The sequence below is a fragment of the Anser cygnoides genome, chromosome 20 (assembly GCF_040182565.1).
Source record: "Anser cygnoides isolate HZ-2024a breed goose chromosome 20, Taihu_goose_T2T_genome, whole genome shotgun sequence".
NCBI classification, from domain to species: domain Eukaryota; kingdom Metazoa; phylum Chordata; class Aves; order Anseriformes; family Anatidae; genus Anser; species Anser cygnoides.
This window is the reverse complement of record NC_089892.1, coordinates 8,392,675-8,417,760: the sequence shown is the minus strand read 5'-3', so window position 1 is coordinate 8,417,760 and position 25,086 is coordinate 8,392,675. Positions and strand designations below refer to the sequence as shown.

At 57.5% G+C, this 25,086-nt stretch overlaps 1 protein-coding gene across 6 annotated transcripts in view; it reads right to left on the bottom strand.

Annotated features, from left to right (window-relative positions):
* Positions 1-25,086, bottom strand: part of ASTN2 (astrotactin 2) — a 348,717-nt gene that overhangs the window by 237,197 nt on the left and 86,434 nt on the right. For 5 of the 6 annotated variants that reach the window (XM_013182791.3, XM_066980984.1, XM_066980985.1 and 2 more), the window contains exons 3-4: positions 22,167-22,551; positions 4,885-5,034 (exon numbers count right to left, since the gene is read on the bottom strand). In XM_013182791.3, coding sequence (XP_013038245.2) covers positions 4,885-5,034; positions 22,167-22,551 — 535 coding nt within the window. Of the gene's footprint in view, positions 1-4,884; positions 5,035-22,166; positions 22,552-23,605; positions 23,633-25,086 lie in introns of those variants that run through there. The other variant, XM_048050811.2, reaches the window with a different exon arrangement.

The following is a 25,086-nucleotide window of genomic DNA, read 5'->3' as shown; positions in this document are numbered from 1 at the left end:
GGGGGGGTGGCAGAGCCACCAGCACCCCCACAGCCCCTCCACGGGTGACAGGACATAAAGCAGCCAGGAGGGTGCAGATTTTCTGCAATTTTTCTTTTAAGAGGTTCAGCTGCCGAGCAAGAACTAAGGAAGCAAAACGCAGGAGCTGCAGGCTCTGTCCTCCCGAAAGCCTTTTTGCTGGCCAGATCCACGTGTATTTTTTAAACGCATGTTTCTGTCATTAAAAAAAAAAAAATGAAACATAAAACAAAATAAAAGCAAACGTGAAATTTTAAATCCCTTCCCCGAAGTCAGGAGGTGACGGAGCTTCCCACAGACACGACCGGCGATACAGAGCAGATCAGAGCTGAGCTAAAACAACGAAATAACAACCGGGAGCTCTTCGGGCTCTGCCCGAACCACGGCTCTGCCTGCCGATGCAAAAGGGTTTCCCACATCCCTCCCCTCCAAAAAGGGGGCCAAACCCTGACCCCGCAGCTTTCGCTGCCCACGACCTCCCTGCAGGGTGGCAGCAGCTGCCCGTGCCACAAGCTGGAGCCACACAACCAGGTAGGTGGGCAGTTTCAGGTGAATTTATTTACCCCCCAAAAGCACACCACGAATCTGAAAAGCTGCCTACGCAAACGTGCCCAGAGAAAGGTAAATTAGAAGTGGAGAGGGGAAAAAAAGAAGACAAACATTTTCTTTTGAAACGTGGACAATCAGTGCAAAAATGACAGAGGAAGGAGCCTTTACGAAAACGACGCACTCTGCTCAGTTTGTCATTGCAGCAGGCGTGTGCACACACACACGCACACACACACAGCACAGTTCCCAGTTAATTACAATTCTTCCTTCTCATCGATCTTCACTGTCCCTTCGCTGGACCACGCCACGCTCCTGCAGCAGGATGTGTCCAGCGCCACCCCAGGACGTGCCCAGCTCCCTCCCAGGCCTTCCAGCGCAGCAGCGCTCGCGCAGCCCACGGGGGCACCTCGGGGTCCACCTTCAGCAAGGAGCAGCTGAGGGGAGCTGGACGCTTTGACCCGGATGAAGCAAATGCCCTGGTGGAACCCCAAAAACCCCTCCAGCAAAACAAACAGCTCCACGGGACAGGGGGCAAAGGAAAGGAATTGCAAACGCAGCGGGGATGGGACAGCCTGCCCCAGCCCAGCCCTGCCTGCGTAACTTTTGGTAAGTTATGGCATGGGGGAGACCTCTAAAATGTATTGAGACACAGCCCTGACCAACACTAAATCAGGTCTCGGGCCCAACAACCTGTTAATCGCTTATTTATTTTAAAAGGGGAAAGCACCACGGAGCTTTCCCATTGACCAAGGACGGTGAGATGCGCTGCGCACAGAGGACAGGACACCCTGGCCACCAGCCCCACCACGACGTTGCACTTCGGGGTACTTTTTACCAACACTATGATGATTTTTACAAATACAGCGATGATTTTCTTTTTTTTTACCAATACAAAATGTGACAGCGGCCAGGGTGCTTTTAAGTGCCTACCCCAGGAGAGGGCACCAGACCCCGCTCGGAGCCCCGGCCTCACCCAGCGCACCCCGGCTGGGTGCGCAGCCCGACCCTCGTCCTGCTGCTCCCCTGGGGACAGCCCGGCCCCTGGGGACACCAGGCTGGGGAACGTGCGGGGACAGGCGTGAGGCAGCACGGCTGGTCTCCCCGCCTTGGAAAAGTGGAGGGAGGTGAGGCCCAAGACAACGAGGCTGCTCCAATTAGCGCCGTAATTAATGGGCATCCTGATAACAGAGGGCTGGGCTGGAAGAGTAGTTTCATTTTTTTCCCCTCCATCTGATTTTAGAAAGCCCTCCTTCTCACCTCCGAGGGATGCTGGCGGTGTGCATCACGCGCTACATCCACACGAGACCGGCAGAGCCACCACCGCTCCCGGCAGAACACCGAACCCGAGGAGCTCAGCGCAGCTCCCAAGCCAAGGCCAGCACCAACAGCTCTGTTCTACCGCGGGACTAAAGGATGTGCAAAGAAACCCAACGCCCCCACGAGATCGACTTCCCAGCTCGGGGACCAGCCCTGGACCCCAAAGACCAGGGTGACCGGCTCCTGAATGTGGCCCCACACAGCACGGAGCCCGTCCTGACCCACCCCAGAGCTCGGTGAAGTCCCAGTTCTGCACCTGCACCCTGGTTATCCCCGCTCCCTGTATCATTTACAACCCCTAAATATGCCCCACTCGATAAAAGTGTATGGGAAGAAAGTTTGTATGAAAAAGGCATTACACAAAAAAAAAAAAAAAGATACATGGTACTGTAAATAGAGAGGGGTTTTGTGCTTTTTTTTTTTTGGTTTTTGGTTTGCTTTTTAAAGAGCAAATCTTGATAAAATACGGCCCTTCCCAGAGCTGTTAGAAACACTTAGTGCGGCACCAGATTTAATGACAGGCAATAGGCAGCAGTTTAAATGCACTTAGAGGGGGGAAGCGAAGCAAGGCAGAGCTTATCCGAGCTGTGTTTGTGTTGGGCTGGGGTGTCGGGTTGTTTGTTTTCCACTGCGGTTCTATTCCTCCCTTCTTTCCGTGAGGCACTCGGAGCCTTTTTGGAGCCCTTCTACAAAGGAGGAAATCCTTTTGCTGAGAGCAGTTCCTGCAGAGAGAGCACTCCAACTGTAGGACTCTGATGAGGTTAAGCATTAATTAAATCGAACCGCGAGGAAATAATTACACACACGCATCCGTCAGGCCAACTTGTCACTACCCAGTAACAAAGTTGGATGCAAACTCCATCAGCAGAACTGTCATGTGGCTGTTAGGGGGAAATAAATGCATCCCAAACGGACAATTTCATTTAGAGAGAGGGAAAAAAAAATGGATTGCAAAGGATTAATGAGGCGAAGGGTTTGTGTTTGCAGTTGGATGTAAAATGCAAACATCCTAAGTTGTGATATCATCGTTTAACCTTCATCTTCATGTGCGGGAGCGCTCCAACCGCTCGCCTGCCGGAGGGACGATTAACGCCGGCCGTAAAACCCAAATTTCCAAACGGGAGGGGAGCGGAGGCGGCGTGGAAACATCGCTCCCGACCCCGCAGCAGCGCCCGGCCTCGCTTCATGTGCAGACAGAAATGGAAGCGGTAGGGAAGGGGATGGGGCCGCTGGGAGCTCTTTGCTGGAGTTGCCGGAGCTGCCTTGGTTCTCAGGGCTCTTCTGGCAATTTCTGATGATTAAGCCTTTGAAATTTTGTCAGGGAGGACTCCCATAAATCTCCCCCTAACGTGTACGGGGCCTGTTACGCCCTAGAGCTCCCCACCATGTCCGAGGGTGCACACAACCACCAGCGTGAGCACTTCAGGGAGGAGCAGAGCCCCACGAAGCCACCAGCCCAGAAAGCTCGGGGTGCAGGCACCCTGCTCACCTCCCAGCCCCAGTCTCCCCCTCCTCCAGCCCAAGAACCCGCTGCTGAAAGGGGCCCCCCGGCACACCGCATGCCCAGAGCCCCCGAGGGGACAGACGCCTGTGAGAGAGCAAAGCACAGCAAGGGGCAGGGCAGGCAGATCTGGGGCCAGGCAGCTGGGCGCGCTCTGCCCCCAAGGGGTCCCCGCTCCCTGCTGGATGCACAGACAGCCGCAGCAAAGCCCCAAGGCAAAAAAAAAAATCCCCTTTTACAGCATGGGTCTGGCCAAACATGCTCCTGGGGACCTTCCAGGGGCATGCAAGAGACCTCCTCCTGCCCGGGAGATCTTCCCGAGGACACCCAGAAGATCTCAGCCTGCCCTGGGGCACCTTCGGGCAGGTGCCGAGGGTTCGCTGGGAGGCAGCGAGCACCAGCAGGGAGCTGGGGGAGACGTCTCCCCAGGGACGGGGGGCTCAGCACCTCGGCTGGGGGCTGGCTGCAGCAGTGCCCGTCGTGTGTCCTCCCAGCTCAGTGAGGATTAATCGATGTGCCTCACTAATGACCAAAAAGCCTCTTGCCTACATGTGCTTTAAAGGGAAATAAAATAATAATAATAAATAATTTTTTAAAAAAAAATCAGGGTAATTTCAGCAGACAGTCACTGTGGACCCTAAAACATATCCCCCCCCCCCATATGCTAAAATTCAGATATACGGATTTGAATAACTACTAGAAAACAAACCAAATAATTTAAACCAGTTAAAGAGTCAGAACATTTTCTTCACACTAAGTGAATAATTTATGGGCAGAGCTGAAAAAAAAAAAAAAAAGCTCTCTCCAGGCCTGTATTGCAGGAAAATGTATCCAGAATAAAAGATCACATTTCAGACTCATAAATAAATGAAAAACAAAACCAAGAGTAAACAGAAAGCGAAGTATTTCCTCCCTAGCTCCCCGCAGCGTGCTGGCCAGCCGTGGCCAGGCACCCTCCTGCCCAGCCGTGGGGCCAAATCCTGCCCCGGGGCTGTGCCAGCTCACCTTCTTTCGCTCCAGCCGGGTTGCTAAAGCTACACCAAGCCCAGCACCGCAGCGCGCTTTGCAGTGCCCTAAAATGCTGCTCCCGCCCTCTGCGTGACCCCTAAAATCAGTGCAAAATAACCAAAATACTCCGAGCACTGGCAGAGCGCGGCGAGGAGAGGTCCCAGGGATGCAAGCTACATCCAAAATGAGCTTCCCTCAGCCATTTCTCCAAACTGAAGCCTTGCCACGGAATGGCATTTCACTCCCCCGCCACCCGGGCTAGGCAGGGCGGCTGGGCAGGGAGCAGCCTCACGCCCGACCCAGACGCATCCCTGGGGAGGACGCGGGGTGGCACCGCGCCCACCCACCTCCGCCAGGCCACGCGGAGGATGCTGCGGGGGGTTCCCCTCCTCACCCCCCCGCCGAGGAGCTCCGGGGCTCCCCTTGCTCCCTCGTGCCTTTACCCCCGGGCCAAGCCACCTGGACGCGGCACATCCCCAGCAGCAGCCTACCTCGGGGCCGGCTCCGGCGTTTGCGTCTCCCCACGGAGGTGCTGCGCAGCGCGGGCTGGAGCTGGCCGATCTCGATGGGCGTGTTGGTGCGGAAGCTCTCCTTGAACTTCTGCATCAGGGACTCCACCGTCTCCTGCGTCACCTCGGGAGCTGCAACACCGGCAAAGGGACCGCAGTTAGAAGGTGCCCGAGCGCCCGCAGCCCCACCGGCACTGCCCCTTTCCTCAGGGAGCCAGAGCCCCTCGCGTCAGCATGGGACACGGCCGGCCTGCCAGGTCACCCGCAGGAACCCAGAGAGTACCTCCCAACCCTTCCCAAAAACACAGAAACAAGCAAAGGATGAGTTTACAGAAATAACTCTTTTTTTTTCATGCCGCTTTACAGCTCTTTTGATCATTCCTTGCCCCTTCCTGCACTCGGAAGCCCTATCCCAAGGGTTTAAAGCACGCAGGGACCCCACCGGCACCACACGGACCTCGGGCTTAGCAGCTTTTGGGTTCTCCATTTACACTGCTCAAGCCCAGAAAAGACTGTGCTTTGAGGCACCACGGCAGGCCACAGCTTGCTGATATTTATGCAGCTGCCCTTGCTGTTCTCACCCCCCCCAGCACCCAGAAATACCTTTAAGAAAAACAAAAGCCCCCAAAAAAAGCAGAATTGCCCTACCAAACCTGCCACAGCAGGTAGAAGCAATGAAAACGCTTGCAAACGGCAAAGATGAAATTCAGGATCAAAAGGTCTGCCCTTCGGAAGGCCACAGAGGTCGCCCGGGTTTAACAAACAGCTCCGCCTCTGTCGGCTCCCCGAACAAACCCGTTAGCAGGACACCACCTCTGGCTCCGTCCCCATCGCAAGGGTCCTGGGGCCTCGGATCGGCTCAAGAAGCTCGCCCTGCCCGCAGCGCTCCCGTGGGGGGCCGGTGCAGACCACCCATGTCCTGCCCACCTGGGGATCAGCCCCGGCATTTCGGGGCTCCCCAGCTGACGCCCGGACCCGCCGCAGCCCCTGGGCCCGTGGCCCCGGCAGAGCTGTGCGGGACCAGGAGGGGCTCGGGGTGCGCGGCTGCCCCGTGCCGCGGCCTCCGATCCCCTGAGCAGCACGTGGGGTGCCCGTGGTAGTGCGCAGTGAGGAGGTGGTCGGGCAGGACAGGGCATTTGTAACCCTAGGCAAGGATTTGGCTTTCAGAAGGAGACAGAGAAGGCTCCAAAAGCGGCCGTGCAGAGCCCCAAGCACAGCACCCAGCAGGCAGAGCATCCTCCTCCCCGCACTGCCAAGGAGGACAGCGGGAGGCAGGGAGCAGAGGAGGCCAAAATGCACCAGCTCCAGGTGAGGGCTTCCAACCTCGCAGCACCTCCGGACAGACAGCAGGCACCAGGACACGCTGCCCTGTGAGCATGGGAGGTGGGAACCATTTCAGGAAAGCTCCAGAGAGATGGTGGCCTCAGGGAGCAGCCACACTGCACCTTCCCATTATCTGACATCAGGGTGCCCCAGACACCACACCTCAGAGCCCCCCAAAGCCCCCTGAGAGGAGAGCCTTCAAACCTGGGATTTACAGCAAGCACCGCGGGACCCTGCGGTGTTGGATCCCCCTTCGGACATCACCCTGGGGGAACTGAAGAGCAGGGAAAGGTCCCAGAAGAGCACCTCGCGCCATCCTGCGCTATTCCCGACAGCACGCATCCCAGCACGAGGACGGATGCTGCGGGAGCGGCGGCCGGCAGCAGGCACGTCCCAGCCCCCGGCGCGGTGCCTGCAGGATGCCCACATCCGTGACCTCCTCCAGCAGCTGCGTGGCGGCGCCTCCCCGCCAGCAGCTGGCAACTCCTGCGGACCTCAGGGCTGCGCAGCGCAGCACACGTGCTGGCGGAGCAGGGATCGCACGACCCGCGCGGCTGAGGATTATTTACTGAAAGGAGGCCAGGAGAGCGCCGAGGGAGGAGGAGGTGGGGATGTGCTTGCAGCTCACGAGGAACCACGGTGAGGTCGCAGCTCCTGCACGTCCCCTGTTTGGCTGAGAGGAGCAACAAGCCACGTGGTGACCGTACCCCTCCTGGCCACCGTGCTCTGCACGTCCGCCCACAGCCATCCAGAGGCATCCGCTCGAGTGCTCATCTGCGGGGGGAGCAGGGGAAGGGAGCAGGAGCTGCCTGCCCTGCCAGGAGCAGGGAAGAGGTGTTGTGGTCACGGGGAGACGGCCACGGCAGCCACCAGCTATTTGCAACGCTATGGATATTCAGTCTAACTCCAGGAATGAGAGAGAAAACCCAAAGGGCTGACCACTCAGCCCGTGTGCACTGGCACATCCGTGGCCTTTCTACCCCTGAGCTCTGGGGTCTGGAGCAATGCAGAAAAATATGAAAAACCCCGTGCCAACGTGATCTCAGCAAAAGGAATTTGATCTGACCGGGGGGGCAGACCCAGAAGAAAACCCTCACTGACAAGTGAAAGGTAGCTTGGCTTAAAGCGGCACAGCACCAGGGGTCAAGGATTAAGGGAGGACCCTTCACACACTGCCAGCCACGACAAAAAGAGAGAGAAGACAACAACAGCCATCAACGCCAGCATGCACCACACTGCTCGAGGCTGGCAGGACCCTACTGAGCCTGGGGGTGCCCACCACAGCAGACCCAGGCCCCCACACACTGCAGCCTGGCCTTCCCCCCGCTGACATGCACACACTGCCAAGGGTGGACGGAGACCTCACAGCCACACGTGCTTGGCTTTTACACCTCCCGGGGGGGGGTTATCACTAGAGAAGGACGAGACTGTTACTACCGAGGGGTGGTGAACAGCTCCTGCCAAAGCAATACTCCAGCTCTGCCCTGCACGACCCGGGTGGGATGCTCGCGCTGAACGCGGGGCTGCCCGCTCCCCTCCCCATCACCAGCTCCTCCTTGCAGCCCAGCGGGACGCGGCTTCGGACGCACCAGGACCACCCTCTCACCCAGCAGAGCCCGCCAGCTTGCCTGCTCTCCTGCCCCCAGTTCCCAAGGGAAAGGAGATGGATTCATCGGGACAATGATGTAGCTCACACCTCGTCACCGCTTCGGGAGTTTTCAAAGCCCCGCAGGGGTGGTGAGATCCGCCCCAGGGCCTGGCACAGCACCACTATCTCTGTCTCATCGCGTCCTAACAATGCCTCTGGCAGCACAACGCCAGCCCAGCACCCAGCTGAAGCAGAGGAAACGCGAGGTTCCTCAGCCTCCGCAAAATCAGCTTCCACCTCCACCAGCGAGCCAAGGACACAGCTGAAGGTCGCGGTACCTTTGTAAAGCACATCACACGTTGCACACCTCCCTCCTGTCCACCCCCATACGCTATTCTGAAAGCGATTTGTTCTCCTTATGGCTCCCCTATTCGTTTGCACATCTCCCACAAAACAATTCAGCTCAATAGCCTTTCTTTCTTTCTTTTTGCTGGCGCAAATTGCAGTAGGGAAAATATGTTCTTTGGCTTAAAAATTACAAAACCCAAAAAGTCATCAGCGGAACAGTGCGAGCGGTGTTTGGGTAAAAATACTTTGCAGCCAAGATGGGAAGCAGCAGCGTTTGTTCCAGCCTTCGTGGGACTCCCACTGGAGCGGGGAGAGCTGTGCCTTCCCCTGGTGCACGGGCTCTGGGGGTCATTTTGGGGAGAGAGACTAAAACCAGCCCCTTACCCTCCACGGCCAGAGAGGGTTCTCCAGAACACGATCCCAGGCTGCGACCAACGTGACCACCCACACCATGTACTCGAGGGATGTGCTGGTTCCTGGTGCCTCCACCGTCCCAGGGTGTTCTCAAAGGTCCAGGACAAGGAACCACAAAACCCCTTTGAACGCACAGCCGTGTTCGCAGCCAGCAGAGGCTGGGCAGCAGGGATGGAGCTACCGGTGGTGGAAGACCCCAGAGACCTTGGAAACAAGCCCTCAGCCTTGCTTTTGGGATGTTTTAATGTCTGCACGTGGCCTCAGTGGATGCTCGCTGGAGAACTGCCCTCAGCCTAAGCTCCTGCACCCACAGAGACCCCAGGTACACTCAGTGCGTATGGTGGGGAAGGAGAAGGATAGGCAGCTTCTCCAAACCAGGCTCAACGCCTTGGTGAGTGGCTGGAGAGCTGCACAGCCCCACAGCCCAGCCCGCAGCACGTTCAGGCAGAGCGGCGAGGCTCAAGGATCCAGAAGGGAACAGCTTTCCTCAGTGTCCCAGTCTTTGGTGCTTGCCCTAGAAGTTCAGGTCCCCGGAGCCACGAGCATCCCTTTTCATTCCCACACAACACCTGCAGCCTCACAGCTGCGGGGAGAAGGCTGGGGAGGCAATGCCTGAGCGTACCAGAGCCTCCCACGCTAGATATTGAGTGAAAAGTATTTAAAAATACATGGGTTTCTAAGCACCTGATTTTCACATTGCTCTCTTCGATTTCTGAGTGTCAAAGGGTCACACGCTGACTCCTCGCCATTACCAGTGGTCAAAACGCTCCCGGTTTTGGAGGGAAGGTAGCACCGAGAAGCCTGCCGGGCAGCTCGAGCACTGCTCAGCTGAACACGCCGCTGCGCCGGGATCGAAATGCTTCACGAGAACACGCCAAACTAAATTAAGGACTAACTGGAAAAGTTTGGGTGCAATTAGAAGTCAAGGCTGGTGGGGTTTTTAGCTCCTCATTTACTTTGACTTTCGCATTCCTTTACGCTGGCCCCGTGACCACGTGCACGATGCAGCCTCCGCACCTCAGAGGCCAGCTCCTCTCTGAGACCAGCTCCTTCCCTCCTACCGACTGCTTCCAGCATTTTTTGATTAACTCACCTTCTGTAGGCGCAGAGGAGGGTGTTCTCCTGTGAACCACTGGTGCTGGCTCCGCCAGCCTCACGTACCACGGCAGCCGTAATGCACATCAGGTACATTCACCAGTTTAACACCGGTATAATCGTTCCCTCTGAATCAACCCCGACTTTCCATAAGCTTATTTTGATGTTACTGGAGGAGCATTTTGGAGATTTCTATTTTACAAAGTATTTTAAGAAATTGACTTTCCCGTCCTATTTGGGATGAGCACGAATTTCACAATGCTGGAAGTTTTCCACGCGGTGGAAGCCCTGTTTCCTCACCAGCTCTAAATAATAGGTGTTTGTTGTTTTCCGAAGCATGAAATAAGCAACGGTGTTTGTTCTAAAACTGGGATGTGGACTGATTTTCAACAGTGCCACCCTAAAGGTACTAAGCTCCGGAAAGCAGAGAGCTTTACTAGCATAAAATCAGATAATTATGACAAAGCCTACGCGATAAAGGTAGGAGAGATCTGTACAACCACTTTACACTTTCTGGGAAGAAAGCACAGCTGGACAGCAATGTCCTGCAACTGAGTACACCAAAGACAGAAGAAACATTAAAAACTACCAGTCCTGCTCTTTTGCCAGCCACCACACACCTCCGCCACCTCCTGCCTTGAGCAAGAGCCTCTGTCCCCATCGGTCCCCTGCTTTCCACCAGCCCGTGCCACCTGCGGCCACACCGAGTTCAAGCAATACGAGGAGAGTGCTGGCTGCATTACACGGCCAGCTCAGCATCTGTATAAATAAAACATATTTGATAGATATAATATCCAAAAATGTTATATATATATACAATATTTATATAAACACGTATTTATGTTTATATATGTGTCTGCACATATTTATCAATTTTATGTATATATACAAATTATATATGTACCTCTGTGTGTGTGTCTAAATCAAAACAAAGCACAAATAACCACGTCTATAGCAGGGCACCGAGCACCTCCTGCAAAGCATACATCTCCAGGCCACCCCTGCGATGGCAGAGCGAGGCTCTCAACCTCTTTGGGAAGCTCTTTCACTCACAGGGGTTTGCAGATTGAGCAGCACAGGGCTATGGGAACCCCGAGAGCATTTGGGAAACAGGCTCGTATTCCATCTCAGCTTCTTCTTTCTTTTCCCTCCCTTCCCTTTTTGCTGGGCTTTAAAATAGCAGATGTATACATTTCTTTACGTAGGCATTAATATACATTAATAGACTATTTTATATGTTAATAAATCTCTCGCTACAAAAATAGATTTTTATACGTAAAAAGCTGATTGGAATTGCAAATTGGAGGGGGGGATGGGGCAGCAGCAGAAGTTAGAAGTTTCACTCGCGATGTCTTCTTTGAGGGAAACCGAACAAATGCACCTTCCTCCTTCTCATATTCATCAGATGACGGCTTCCCTACCCCACTCCCCACCGCCCTCGGCTCTGGGCTCGGAGCCAGCACCGTCCTTATCTGGCACGAGGCAGGAAGAAGCCCCGATACCATCGCAGGTTTTCAGTAGTTCGACAAATCTGAAAAAGTCTCCGCTGGCTTTTAACACAGCTCGGGGAAGGGGGGCACCAGGAGAGGCATGCGGCACGGCGGGGACGCAGCTCACGGAGCCGCGGTGGCTGCGATCCCTCTGAGGTCCCCCAGAGGGGACAGGTCCGGAGGGTGCCACGCACCCCACAGCCCTCTGAGGGCACACGAAGTGGGTCTGGCTTGGATTCAGCAGTTACCCCATAGAGAGCTGTGACCCCTATGGACATCTGGAGGTTTGTCTCAGCGTTCTTCTTTCTTCAGAAGGGCAAAACCTGGAGGAGCTGGGAGGCGGCTGTGATGCACAGGAGAGTAGAAGTGGCCAGGGGCTGCTTCCCCCTGGCTGCAGCCCCCCTGCCCCCAGCTCCAGCTCTGCGAGAGGCCGGATTCCCACCGCCGCACGGAGCAGCCCCGGCCGCCCCTTCTGCAGGGGCCAGCCCAGAGATGCTCCTCCGGGCACCCCGCAGCGCTCAAAGCCGGCCGGGGTCACTCAGAGGTGCTGCAGAATCCGGGCCACAGAGGATGACTTTGAAAACGCCTTGATGGTAAGAAAAAATTCAAAACTTTGCTTCCTGAGTAGCAAAGAAAGTCAAGCCTCCAGTGTAAACCCATCTGAGACAGAGCTGGTTGTGCCGCTAGCATCACTATTTCCTTTAAAAGTCCTACAAGCAACATAGTCTAAAGCTCAGGCAGGCCAACGTGGCCACTGACAAGTCCCTCACCGTGCCCAAAGCCCCGTGGCACTCTGCTGGTGCTGCCCAAGCGTGCAGAGCACGGGGGGTTCTGCACCCCGGGAGCTCTGCAGGGAGGGAAGACGTCCTTCGGGGCTCACGCCAAGAGGCACCGCACGCAACCACCTGCACACCGTCGGCTGTCCTCGGGCACAAGCTCAGCTAAAGCACCCGCGCTAAAGTTCTGGGAGAGCCCTCACATTTAATCGCCTTCCTTCTTGCTTTTAGCCCACCGCAAAGAGCCAGCGCCCGATTTTTTTCATGCTGATGCAGAGACATTTGGCTGGCATGGTCTGCTTTGGATCAGAGCAGCTCAGCTCAACCCAGGCAGCCGGAGCAGAGAGAGATCACAAAGCAAAGCCTGGGAAGGGAAGAGGGTTAATCCGGATCAATAAAACCCAGCTCTTTGCTTCTCCCCTCTTTTTGCTCCCGTGCAAAGCTTTGCCATTTCTCCCACCAGCACAGAGATGGAGCAGATACCTGCAGGAGCAAACCCCTGCAGGAGCAAACCCCTGCAGCCTCTGTCCTTGCTCCGGGCGGCTGAGCAGCCCCTCAGGGTGGCGAGCACCCAGCCCGCGGCAGCGCCCGCCCCGCACCCCGACCCGTCCTCATCCTCTCTCCAGTCACGGCGCTCAATCACTTCCCAGCTAATTGCCTCCACTCATGTGTGCAAACTAACCGTTTACTGGAAAATGCCACGGAATGTTAATTTCATTTGGAATTGGGTAATTGCAAAGCACTTCCACTTTTTTTTTTATGATATGAAATGAATAAGCATTGTATTAATAGCGCCGTTCCCAGCGCCGACCACAGCCGCGGCCCCACCGACAGCAGCTGGGAGTCATTTGTCACCCCTCACCTTCCCTGCGGTGCTTCCTTCCACCTCTCCCTTCCCCTCGCCACGCTCCTCGCTTCCCATTTTGGTAATTAAGATAATGTGGTATAATTACAAACACATTGCTAAAGATCAAACGCCCGTGAGCCGCAGCCCGACAGCCCAGCTCTGCGCTGGGAGCGCCCTGCCAAGCCGCCGGGTCCCGGCCCTCCCGGGCTGCCCCTGCCCTCCCCAGGGGCTGTTCCACCCTAGGAAATCCTCAGCTCTTCCTAGGGGGCAGCCGCGTTTGTGGCACAGCCCTCCCCTGACATCGACGAGGCGTTTATCCCCTTCACCCATTTCTCCTCCCGATGAGAACCGCGGCAAGGAAAAGCCCCTGGCAGGGGGATGCTGCCCCCCCAAGCCCGCCCCTCTCCCTCCGGCACCGAGAAGATCCAGGCCACCGGAGACTCTGCTTCCCCGCCCCTCCACTCCCACCTTTTATTTTATGAGACGCCATAACTTTTTAGCTTACGCAGCAAGCGGAGAGCAGAGAAGCCGGGCAGACCCTCGGCAGCAGCTAACACTCCTCAAGTTATAAAATAATTGAAAAGTTAAATAAAAACACTCTGGAGGAAGCTTCCCCATTCGGTGCTAATGGGCGCACGAAGCAGCCCAGCCTAATGTTGCGTGGCGGGGAGGAGAGCCGCCGGCTCCGAGCAGCGCTGACCTCCAGCCTCCCTCCTCCCACGTTCCCCAAATCAGAGCAAAACCGCCCCGGGGAGCACCACCGCGAGTCCACCGAGGGCAGGAGGAAGGCCCATCCCCGGGTGGCCGAGGAAGCCCAGCTGGAGGACGAAGCTGGACGTGGCAGCACCTGCTCGCCTCAAAGCCCAGGCTATGGGAAGTAAAAACCCTCCCGGACCACAGGCACCAGGCTGAGCCCAGCAGGATCCCGCTGCAGGCAGGCGAAGGCGTAGCGCAGGCTGTAACTCACCGGGGCCTTCAGCCGGCGGTGATTTGAAGCCCTTGTTAACCGGCTCCCTCTCCCGCCGGCCCCGCAGGTAGGTCGCTGCCGCGTGATGGATGGGGCCGCGAGGTGCCGGCAGAGCCCAGGTCCGCAGAGGAGCCCGGCCCCGATCCATCTTCCTCAGGGGCAGGCTGCCAAAGTGAAGGGGCAGGGCGGCGGGGCCAGGTACGACACGACCCGAAGGAAGAGGGCACGCCGACAGAGCCAGGGGCTGGCGCTGCAGCTGGCCTCCCTGCTCCCCCCCTAATAGAAGTCCATTGCGGGGTGACCCTCGCCATGCCAAGCAGCTCGGCTCCGCTGCCTGCTGAACACCAGGGTGACAAAGCACCGAGTGCCACGTGCCCAGCACCCGGGGCTGAGCAATCCCCGTGCCCCCAGGCAGGTGACACGAACCACGCGACGCAGCCCGGGGGCTGCCCAAGGCTCACCAGCACCTATTTGCTCCCATCAGAAATGGGAACGTTGCACATTTTTCTCCCTCCTTGCAGCCTCCGCTCTCCCTTTCCACATTCATTGAATTCAGGAGCCAAAGGCAGGTTTTTTCCATGCTGACTCCGTGTTGTGGATGGGAGGACAACCCTGAGGACAGCGCTCCCAGCGCTGCACTGCAAGGTGCAATGCGCCACGAAGCGGTCCCAGCACAGAAAACCCCAGAGGGGAGGATGCTTCAGATCCCGCAGGGTCTTCCGAGGAGAATAAGCAGCCACCACACTTACTTTTCAGAACTTGCATCAGGAAAACAACATCTTCTCAAAGCTAACCCTGGTCACCAACCGGCCCACAACCCAGCTCTGCCGTTAATAATGCAGCACGCTATCAAACATTCATCGTCATGCACAGAGCGAGGCACAACGCGAGCCTGCCGTTTATACAAATATAGCTCCTGATGGCTTGTTTTCCTCGGACAGCCAAAACTTCACAGCTCATCTTCTCTGAGCTGGTGATCTTGCCTGGATGAAAAGCACTTTGGACACCCAGGGAATTCAGGGCTCCCGCACACAAAACTGCCACGACAACTTCAGCAGGCTCTGAGGGGCTGAGACGGTCCCACAAAACCTACAAAACCCGAAGTTAAAAGAGCCGCTGCTGTGGGGGACCCCAGGTCACCGAGCTTTGGCCAGCAGAGGGGATCACAGCGGGTCCTTCCCTTTGCACCGAGCCACTTGGCCGGCTCCAGGCCCGTGCTGCCACAAAGCCCCGACACGCCAGCAGGGTGTCACGAAGCCACCATCCCTTGGGGATGCTCAGCGAAATGCTGGCAAACTAAAACGCCCCTTTGTTTTCTGTTCCCTACGGCATCACCAGGAGCTGGTTTTCCATCTGCTTCTTCCCCCCTCTGCCTCATAAAATCAGTGAGCGGGATACAGCAAAGGCAGGGGAAGACAAACAACGACAAAGCCATCACATCAGGAGTCCACCCTAGGACCCCTTTCTCCACGACGATGCTTTCTGGTCATCAGGAGAAGCCCGAGGCAGTCTGCGAGATGTTAAAGCCTTCACGGGGTGTCAGCAGAGGGATGTGGGACCCTCTGGGGCCGTCCCCATCCCTGACCCCCTGCCGGGTGGCACATCAGACCTCCTGGACACGGCGATCAAACCAAACCTCAAACCCCGGCCTGGCAGCCATCCTGAGGGCTCCAAAGGCAATTAATACATTAATTATGGTTATGTTTCTCTCTCTGGAAAGCAAAGCTTTTCTCTGGCAGGTACACACGTCTTCAAATCGACATCGAGACACAGCTGGCATCGCCATAGAACCGAAGGGCCCGATGGCACACCCGGTCCCACCTCTGCAGCCGGGCCCCCAGTCTCTTCTTTTCAGCGATGCTCTTAAATCAGTGGGAATTAAGCACATGGCACTTAAAGACAGCCTTAATTGCTCTGACAACTACAGACACTAGCTAAGCATGTGCTTAAATGCTTTCCTGAATCGGGATCCATTTCCTGCCCTGTTGGGTCTTGTTTATTTTGATTTTTTTTTTTTTAAATAGAACTCACAGTTGGTTGTTTGCAGCCAGGAAGCGGTAGATTGCAGACAGCCCTCTGCACCACGGCCACACGGGCTGCGTGAATATACATTTTTCAAAGGTCTCTGCAAATTACACAAGGAGCTGCTGAGGATTAGGTCCGGGAAAAGCTGATCAAATACAAAGAGGGTCGTGATCCCATTAAGCCCCTGAAAAGAAGATAGAGCCCCACGACGCATCAGATGCCGGCCTGACGCACTGTCCCATTTTCGTCTCCAGCCCCAGCAAATGTTAAGCCATCGTTTTATTTATTAAAGGCTCGGGAAGGCTCTGGTTGGTGCTGTGCCTCCCGGGGGCCCTGCATCTGCCCGCAGGAGCAAACCCCAGTGCCCAGCCCCGCTGCAAAGCCAGGGGCACCTCTGTGGGATCTCCACCAGGGAGGACAAGGTCCTACCCCTGCCCACTGCAGGGCACTGCCTCCAGCTCTGTCCCTGTCTCTAACCCCACCTCCAAGCCCCTGCAGCACTCTCGTGTTTGTTTTAGGAGCAGCACCTCCAGGACACGGCGCAACTACCTGCCCTATTGCTCCGTATCTCGGTCCTCCCTTTCTCCAGCCTCAAGAATCCTGACCTCGGCCTGGAGCTCTGCCCTGGGGAGCACATCCCTGGCGCACGTCGGACCCTTCCTCACCTGTCCCCGTGCTGCCACCCTGCATCCCCGACCCTGCCAAAATTATTCTCCTTCAGCGCCTCCCCCTTGCAGAGAAACCCAAGAGCAGTTTGGCAGCGAGCTGTCAGGACCACGACCTCTTCCGTCCCCATTTCTCCCATTTCCCCGCACTCCCTGACCTGCTGCTCCCACCTCCCAGGCAGACGGAGCCCCCTGTAGGAAAGCTGCCCCCCCCCCAGGGTCCCAGCCCCAGGCAAAGCTCAGGCAGCCCCGCCGGATAACGTCTGGTGGAGTTCGTTCCCATGCCCGGAGCGGATGGATTTAGATCCCTGCCTACCATTTGTAACTGCTTTAGCCCTTGGGGCACCTGGCGTGGCTACCTTCTCCAGGTCACGGATGAGGAGCAAACATCAAGGGACGTGGCCAGGGCCACCAAAGCAGGGCTGGATCACCCCTCCAGGCTCGCTCCGGCTGCCAGACCAGCTCTGAGGCAGGCTCAAAAGCCTCTCGCTCTCGCTACAGAGAAAGGCATGGATTAAGTGAGAGAAACTTCAGAGATTTGCCATGCTAACACAGGAAGTTAGAAGAAAGTCCAGGAGATACAGATTCGGGATGACTGCACAGCCACGCCTCTGATATGCCTGCGGCATTAATCGCCTGCACGGCCGGCACTGTCCTGCCTCCCGTCTAGACTTGGGGGCCGTACCCAGACTGCGCGGTGAGGAGAGCACGAAGACCTGCTTGAAAAGGTTTTTATATATATATATTTTTTTTAAGATGAAAGAAAGAAAGAAAATACAGAGAGGTCCTTTGTTGCAGGACTGGAATTGCTGATACTGATTTCCAAGTCTGACATCTATTTTCTGCTCAGCTTTCAGCAGGCAGGAGGTTTGGTTCGGCAGTCTCTTCTCCGTGTCCCACAACTGGCTTCCCAATCCTTGGAGGGTCCAGGGAACCCACGGACAACCCCACAGGCACCTAGGGACATCCCCACCTGCTTGCTGGGCTCTACCTTCCTTCATTTACCAGCTCCATCTCCACGTATCCAGCGTGTCCCACCTACCGGTGGACTGGGGGCCAAACCCCGCGGGACAGGGCTTGAGAAGCAGAAGCAAAGCGATCCTGCCGCTGAGGGATAAAAGGGTGTCGGCAGAGATGACAGCGAAGCGTGCTAACAGATCACAGCGAGTCGGGAATTCCCAAAGGGCTGGAGAGCTTGGGGCCATCTGCTTGGGAAAGGTGAGAGAGCAGAAACCCTCAGGAGCACGGGATGGAAACCACCTGGGGAAATGGGGCATGGCACAAAGAGGCAGCGAGGACGCAGACATTGCCGGCACAACCTCCCCAAAACTTCACCACTAACTGCAGGCTGCTTCGTACGCACGGGGACTGGGTTTGGAGAGACGGCACCCATGAGGCAGAGACCCCACAGAGATTTTCTAATTGCCAGTGATAACCCCAAAAGCACAAGGAGACCGTATGGCTCCCTTTCCGTACCGGCACAAAAGCATCCTTTGGGCTAATTAGAACCGGTTATCACCTCCTCCCTCCATTTCATTTTATTGTATTAATAAAAAAGAGTGCTTTTCTACTTAAGCTGCCTTAGATTCCTCTTCTGTCTAAATTCATCTGGGCTCTGTGCAATGTCACCGGGTCAGTTTGTGCTCCTGCTGCAATTCTAATTTTGTCAGCTTTCCATTTTCTAGGGAGTTGGGGGATTTTTCTTTCTTTTTTTTTTTTTTTTCTTCCCCAAATCAAAAATGATTTTGCATAACAGCAATAATGTTAATGGCCCTGCACGGTGCATCCAGATTACAGGCTGCGGCTGGGGAGAAATAAACATCTCATCTTTGCCCTGCTGTTTATCTACCCGCAGCAGAGCCCGGTATCAGGTCAGAACCTGTAATTTCATTAACTTTATCACTCAGACACGCTCGTTGCTAGATGTCATTATTCAGCACATTGCTCCCCTGTTTGTTTGCACCGGGCTGCACTCCGGATGCTCCGGCAGCACGAGGGAGCTGCCCTCGCAGCCGCAGCAGCGCAGCGCGCCGCCGGGGAAGGCAGGGAACGTCTGGCTCGGTGCATTCGTGCTCGGCTCACCCACGGCTTGGGAAGCAGTTATTTGTGCTGCCTGACCTGCCGGGCCGGGCAGGGACTTCTCTCCCAATTTTCAGGGCTGTACCTCGCGGAGATGTCCAGTTTGCTTCCCGCCTGACCTGATAAACACAAAAGCATCGCGTGGAGCAAAAAACGCTTCCTCGTAGAAAGGGCGGTCGAGCCCAACAGCCCACGGCCGCGCAGCACGGTGTGCGTGGATCCCAGCGGACGGAAAGCCCCCAGCACCTGCAAATCAATCACTGCCCGGCACCTGGGGGAAGGCAAGCGGCACGAGCAGGTGGAGGGCGAGCCGAAGCGCTCCATCTTCATCGCGCGTGCCGTCCCCGGTAATTAACGCCGGGAACTGACACTTGAAAGAGCCTTTGGTGACAGCCCCGGCGATGATACCGTTTGGAGCCCGCTGACAAGCCCCAGTTGATGTCTTATCACAATGCTACACGCCGGGAGCGGCGAGGGGAGCTTTTCCCTGGGGCGCTGACGTGCCCCGTGTCCACGGGCACAGCTCCTCGCCCAGCCCTGCTAATTGCACCCAAACCCGACAGCCCCCAGCCAGGCAGCGGGGCCATGGAGGCAAGGCAACCAGGGAGAGCCAGGGCCAGGCTCCAGCTGGGATTCCCCTGACTCATCCGTCTCGAATCCACCTGTAAAATTTCGCCTGGACAGCCCTGACATCCCCCGCTGGGGACCGCCAGGTACGCGGTGTCCGCTCCACCCCACCCGCACGTCCCAGGGGAAGCCCAGCTGCGTCTGCCGCTCGTGGGCAGGTGGCAGCAGCTGCAGTGCCTCGGACGTGTCCCAGAGCTCCGCAGCTCCCAGGCACGTGCAAGCCAGCCAGGAGGGCTGAGAATCTGCATTTCTGGTCTAGAAATCCGGCATCTGGACCGCCTCATCCCTGATGATTCAGACTCTGTCTGGCCAGCTTTGGCAGAGAGGAGCAACCAGCACACACCGCAGCTCGGCTGCTTCAGCAAAGCCTCATCGGGGAGGGGAAGGTGGCCGTGGGGCAGGAAACACACGGTGAACCAGCATGATTTTCAGTGATCAGAACCAGAAAAGCACAAAACATGCCTCACGTCAAGGCGCGAAGCATGACGGCATCACGGGCTGTACTGGTGGGTACGGCCTGGGGGCAGCAGCCCAGCGCGCAGCCCCAGCTCGGGGGGTTTTGCAGTCAGCATAAAAATGACTTTATTACCAGTTCCTGAAGCCCTCAGATAGTTTAATATTCCGCCCTAGATCTTGTTTACTATTATGTTTTGAAGAGCACTGAAATGCAGTTACTGCTGTCTTCCCCACTCATACAACTCTAAATAATTTATAGAAAAGCAAAACAAAGAAGATAATATGAAAGAATAAAAGAGGCAGCTCAGTTACAGTATCTGAAGGCCTTCATTTGTTCACTCTCACTAAGCGGAGGGTCGGGGAAACATCTACTAACGCGGCAGGCCCGTAGGAGCCAGCTGCACACAAAGGAGGACGCTAACAGGGATGCTCAGATCAGCACTCGAGGACGGCAGGCGGACCCCTGCGCATCGCCGCGTTTGTTTGAGCAACGATAACCATCGCTGCTGTAATCACCTTGCCTAAAAGAGCAGAGAGTAAAGAGCATTTCGTGGGCGGAGGAAACAGCCTCAGACACCACCGAGGACTGCCGCGGGTTGGGGGAGCTGCTTTCCAGGCACGATGCGTCGCCGGGGCTCCGTTGCTCAGCCCCACACGCTGCTCCCTGCACCGCGCTGCGGCGGGAGGGACGGCAGAAGCAGGAGCTGAGCCCAGCGGTCCCTGTCCCCATCCCCGCCAGCATGGGTGCTGCAGCGGGGACCGCTCAGCCTGCACGGGAAGGGCACGGTGCCCGGGGGCGCGTCCTGGCGGCACCCTGTGAGCAGAAAGCAGCCCCGTCCGTCCTTGCACCCATCCTTCTGCTGGAGGCGCTCGGCAATTAGCGCTGCCACGCCGCCCTTTTGTTTATTCAGCTGCGTTTTGCCGTGCTGCAGGTTAACTGCATTAAACCGCTTCTAATGACACTTCGATAAGCAGAGGCGGGTGATGCAGCTTCCCCGAGACAGGTTTTCAAAATGCAGGCCATCAGACGCACATTAGCCCGAGCACCCTGGGGAAAGTGCCGCTCCCCTCCGCGCAGGGGGAACGGCCACGTCTGACGGCACCGGGCGCTGCCTGCCTGCCCTGCCGCATCCAGCCTGTGGCTGCCCCAGCGCCGGGCTGCTTTGCCCATGGGGATCCCAGCTGGGAGCGGAGCTGCTCCACGTCCCAGCACCCCGGGGGAAGGCACGAAGCACCCACAGCACCTCGCCTGCTCGGGACGGGCACCCCAGCACCTCTCGCTGCAGCTGCCAGGGGTCCGAACCTGAACAACAGGCACGTTAGCCAGCTCCACGCCTCACAGCACCGTGCAGGAAGACACTGTAACAGCCAGAACCCACACGTATAGAATTGTATAGGCTTCGGATGCTACGTAAGCTGTGCCTGCCATGCCTTCTGTAACAGGCTAAGCACCACGGGCAGGCACAGCTCACATCTGAGATCTGCCACATCCCCACGGGTTCAGCCCCGCCGCTCTTCCCGCACGGAGACTTCTCTCATCTGCCATTTCCAGCTCCTCCACGCACGTCTCAGATCTGCAGCCCTGATCACTTTGTTTGTGGGTGACTCCAGGATCGTTTGTCTGACTGCTCGGAGAATGAAACGCGGGGAATGTTTTGCTGCTCCCGGAGAACACAGCTTTGTGCAGCGGCTCTCGGAGGAGCGCGGGGCTCAGCAGGGCCCTGCCATGCCGACACATCTGCCTGCTAGAATTGATGCACCGCTCGCCGGCGAGGCGATGAGCATTTCTGCCACCCAGAGAATAAAAATCGGTCTGATTGATGCCCCTGTGCCAACACTCACCCCCAGCAAGAAGCCAGGAAGCGTCCCAGCATTCCCGCCCTGCTCAGGAGCCTGGCGCAAAGGCTGAGCAGGAGCAAACCTCATCAGCGCTGCTGGAGGAGCAGGAACGGAGCTGAGGTACTGCACGAGTCCATGGCAATAGAGCAAATCCCCTTGCTGGGGGGGGGGCCGAACCCTACCTCTGTTCCCCAGCCAGGTATCCTCCAAACCTCAGGGGATTTCACAGCAGTCGCTGCCACTGCTAGCACCAGATACACCACCCAAGCCTGAAATCAGAGCCGCTGGCTTCCCATCTCATCGTGCTGGGCCAGCTCTCACTGGAAATGGGAGACTGGTTTGGGGAGAGGATTGGGCAAAAGAGAGAGGTCACATCCTAGGGAGCCACATCTCTGAGCCCCCCTGAGCACCCAACTCCTGCAGCACCCAAGCCCCCAGCACGGCGCGGCAGGGTCACACTGTGAGACCAGGGACGGCTGAGGGCTCACAGCCACCCCTGCCTCAGTTTCCCCAGCACCACCCAGCACTGAGTCCCCTCTCAGGGAGGACAGCTTCAGGACAAGGTCTGCAAACCACCCTGAATATGAAAACTTCGGACAAAACCCTACGAGAGAGGTGGGTGCCCTCCCTCCAGCCCCAGGATCCTCCTCTCGGTGGCCCCACACAGGGCACATACCCTGGCAGGGGACGGGGAGAGGGAAAGAGCAGGGAAAAAACCAACAAACCTTTTTTCTCATAGTCAGGCTTCTCCTCCCCGCCTCGGCCCAGGCTCTCCAGCGTCCGTGTCACCTGGCTGCCAAACTCATCCTCCCTGGTGCTGGGCTCAGCCCGCCGCGGCGTCTCCTCCTCCTCCTCGTCCTCGTAGTCGTCCAGGATGGGGGTCTCGCGGATGGGCACCCCGATGACCGAGTTGTGGGCCTGCAGGCGCGAGTTGCGGAAGCTCTCGCGGGCCTGGGGGCCCAGCAGCACGGAGGGGATGTAGTGGATCTCGTGGGTGGCCTCCGTGCTGGCGCTCTTCTGCGGGATGCGGCGGCGCTTGTGCCAGCGCCGCTGGGCGTACAGGGCCACCGTGAAGACCAGGAGGAGCAGGAGCAGCGCGATCAGCCCACCCTGCGGGACAGCAAAGAACACACGTCAGGAGGTGCGGAGGGAGAGGGAAAGGAGATGCTGTGACCTGTGACCCGAATCCACGAACGATTTCCTCTTCCACCTCCAGAGCACCCTTTCAGCAACGCAGACCCCAACTGCGCTCTGCAAGCCCCGTGCGGGTGGGGACATGCAGCCAGCTCTGGGGTGGAGCATCACGGACAGGCAGGACGTGCCCATGGGGTGGCCTTTGGCTGAGGACCGAGCAGTGACACCCCCAGCTCAGCTCCACCCGAGCTCTTCCGCCCGCTCCTCCTGGGGCTTTGTTCCCACCCCTTCGGCCCCACCAGCCCCTGGATGCCCTCACGCACGCAGACACGGGCACCAACCCTGCGCGCCCTGCCCAAGGAGAGGGGAGGGGAGGTAACTGCACCGCACCTCTCGGGAGAAGAGCGCACCGTCAGAGCAACCCAGCAGCCAGGGCAGGAGCAGCGAGGTCCCCGCAGCGGCCCCACGTTCTGCACAGAAGGCCGTGCAGCGGCTGGCACCGCACAACTGCTGTTCCTCAGGGCACGGCTACCCAAAGCCGCCCGTCGCTCCCGCGTGTGCCAGCCCCGCTGCTCCCTTGGGGAGCTCCAGGACGGGCCTAGAAAGCCGCAGGGGAGGGAGGCACGGGGCACAAGCAGGGCACAGCCCCCGTGTGTCGTTCTCACCCCCCGGCTGGGGCTCCTCTCATGCTGCCGGTCTGCGGAGCACCTCACAGCCACATCCTGCACCCAAATCCTTGGCTCTCCAAAACAACCGTGATCCCATCGATCACAGCAGCGTTACTTAAAGTCTTTCCTCTTACGTCCTTGGGTAGCATCACGAGTCACCCTCACACCGCAGCGCACACCCCACGGCGAAGCATTCAGTGACTTGGCGGCGGTTACCGCGGGTCAGCAGCAGACCCACGGGTACACCAGCACCTATTGCAGACCACAGCCTTCTCTACAAAGCTCTTCGTTTCACCCAGCTCCCAACTACCTCATCATCAAAAACACGTGCCGCTACCAAAAAGCACAAACTTCCCAAATACCAACGTCTCCATGGGCGCGGCGGTGCTGGGAAGCTCCTGGCTGCTCAGGAGGCTGACAGGGACGCAGCAGGAGCTGCGCCTTTGCCAACTTTGAGCCTCTCCATCTCCCCGCAGCACCCAGGCAATTTTATCCTGTGGCAGACAAGCACAGCAAGGCATGTAAATCAGGGGCGGTGCGAGCAATCGGGGCTTTACGGCGTGACATGTAGCAGGCAGGGCAGGGCAGGCATTTGTTTGGCACAAGGAACGCCGCGGCTGGGAACTTTACAAAGCATGCAAGAGCAGAGCGAAGACATGCAAATATTTCTTCTGCATTCGATGCAAAACACGGCGCCGTGCTCAGACTCATAAAGAGGACGGGTTGTAAAGAGGCGTCGTCAGAAACGAGCCGGCTGGGAGACGGCGCTCAGGCAGCCACGGGGACACGGGTGACGGGCAGTGACGGTGGCATCCTGCACCCTGGGGCAGGGCTGCGGGCACAGGACAGGGAGGGGGGACAGGGAGGGGAGACCCCAGCCCGGCGCTGCAGGCACGAGCCCGGCGCGGGGTCTAGCAGCAGCAGCCCGCTCCCCTCCCCTCCCCTCCCTCGTCTCTTCCCTAATTGACACTAATGGGAGACTGGCTGGGGGATTGGGGCTGACATTGCTCAGCGTGACTCTCCCAATTTAGCTGACGTGCCATCACAAACTGCAATGCTTTAGCGGCCAGGAAACACACCAGGGAGCAGGGCAGGGCTCGCTGGAGCTCCCCAAGGGCCCCTCCTGCACAAGGACCCCCCCGACCTCCCCTGATCAAGCAGCAGCAGGGGCGCTGCGACCCGACAGAGCAGCGGGGCAGTGCCAGGGGTTGTGCAGTGCCTGGTGCACAGACATCCCGGAGCAGCTCCTGCAGCCCCAAACTAAGGCTGCTTCCCCAGAAACCTTGTTTGCACGACAGAAACCTCGCACACAGACCCTCCGAAAGGGAAGCCCAGCGACAAGGATGCATCAGAGCCACAGACTTGGAGGTGACAAACCACCCGGCAAAATCAGGTCTGCCTTGGATACTGGTGTACTTCTAGCAAAGCAAGAGCTCTTGTGTTATAGAAGTGTTTGGGAACAACGCTTGCTGATGTGGCTACTGGGAAAAGCCCTCCCCAGGTCCCCAGTGCCAAGCCCCAGGATGGACACCACATGCGCCAGGATGTGCCCTGCAACTGCAACGCGGCTGCTGTGCAGCACAGAGCTGCTCCGCTCTGCTCCGCGCCCTCTGGCAAACAGGCACCGCGCCCCAGAACTGCACAAGGGCAACCCAGACACGTGGAAGAGGCCGGGAGGACCGAGAAAGCCCAGGCACGAGGAGCAGCTTTGCCAGCAATGAGCTGGGTACGGGTCTGAGCATCCTCAGCAGTGCCGAGGCCATGCGCCAGCCCTGGGGAAACGGTTTGGACCTGAGCGAATAAAACTCCCAGCCGATTAGATTAGAGATCTGTCCGCTCAGGA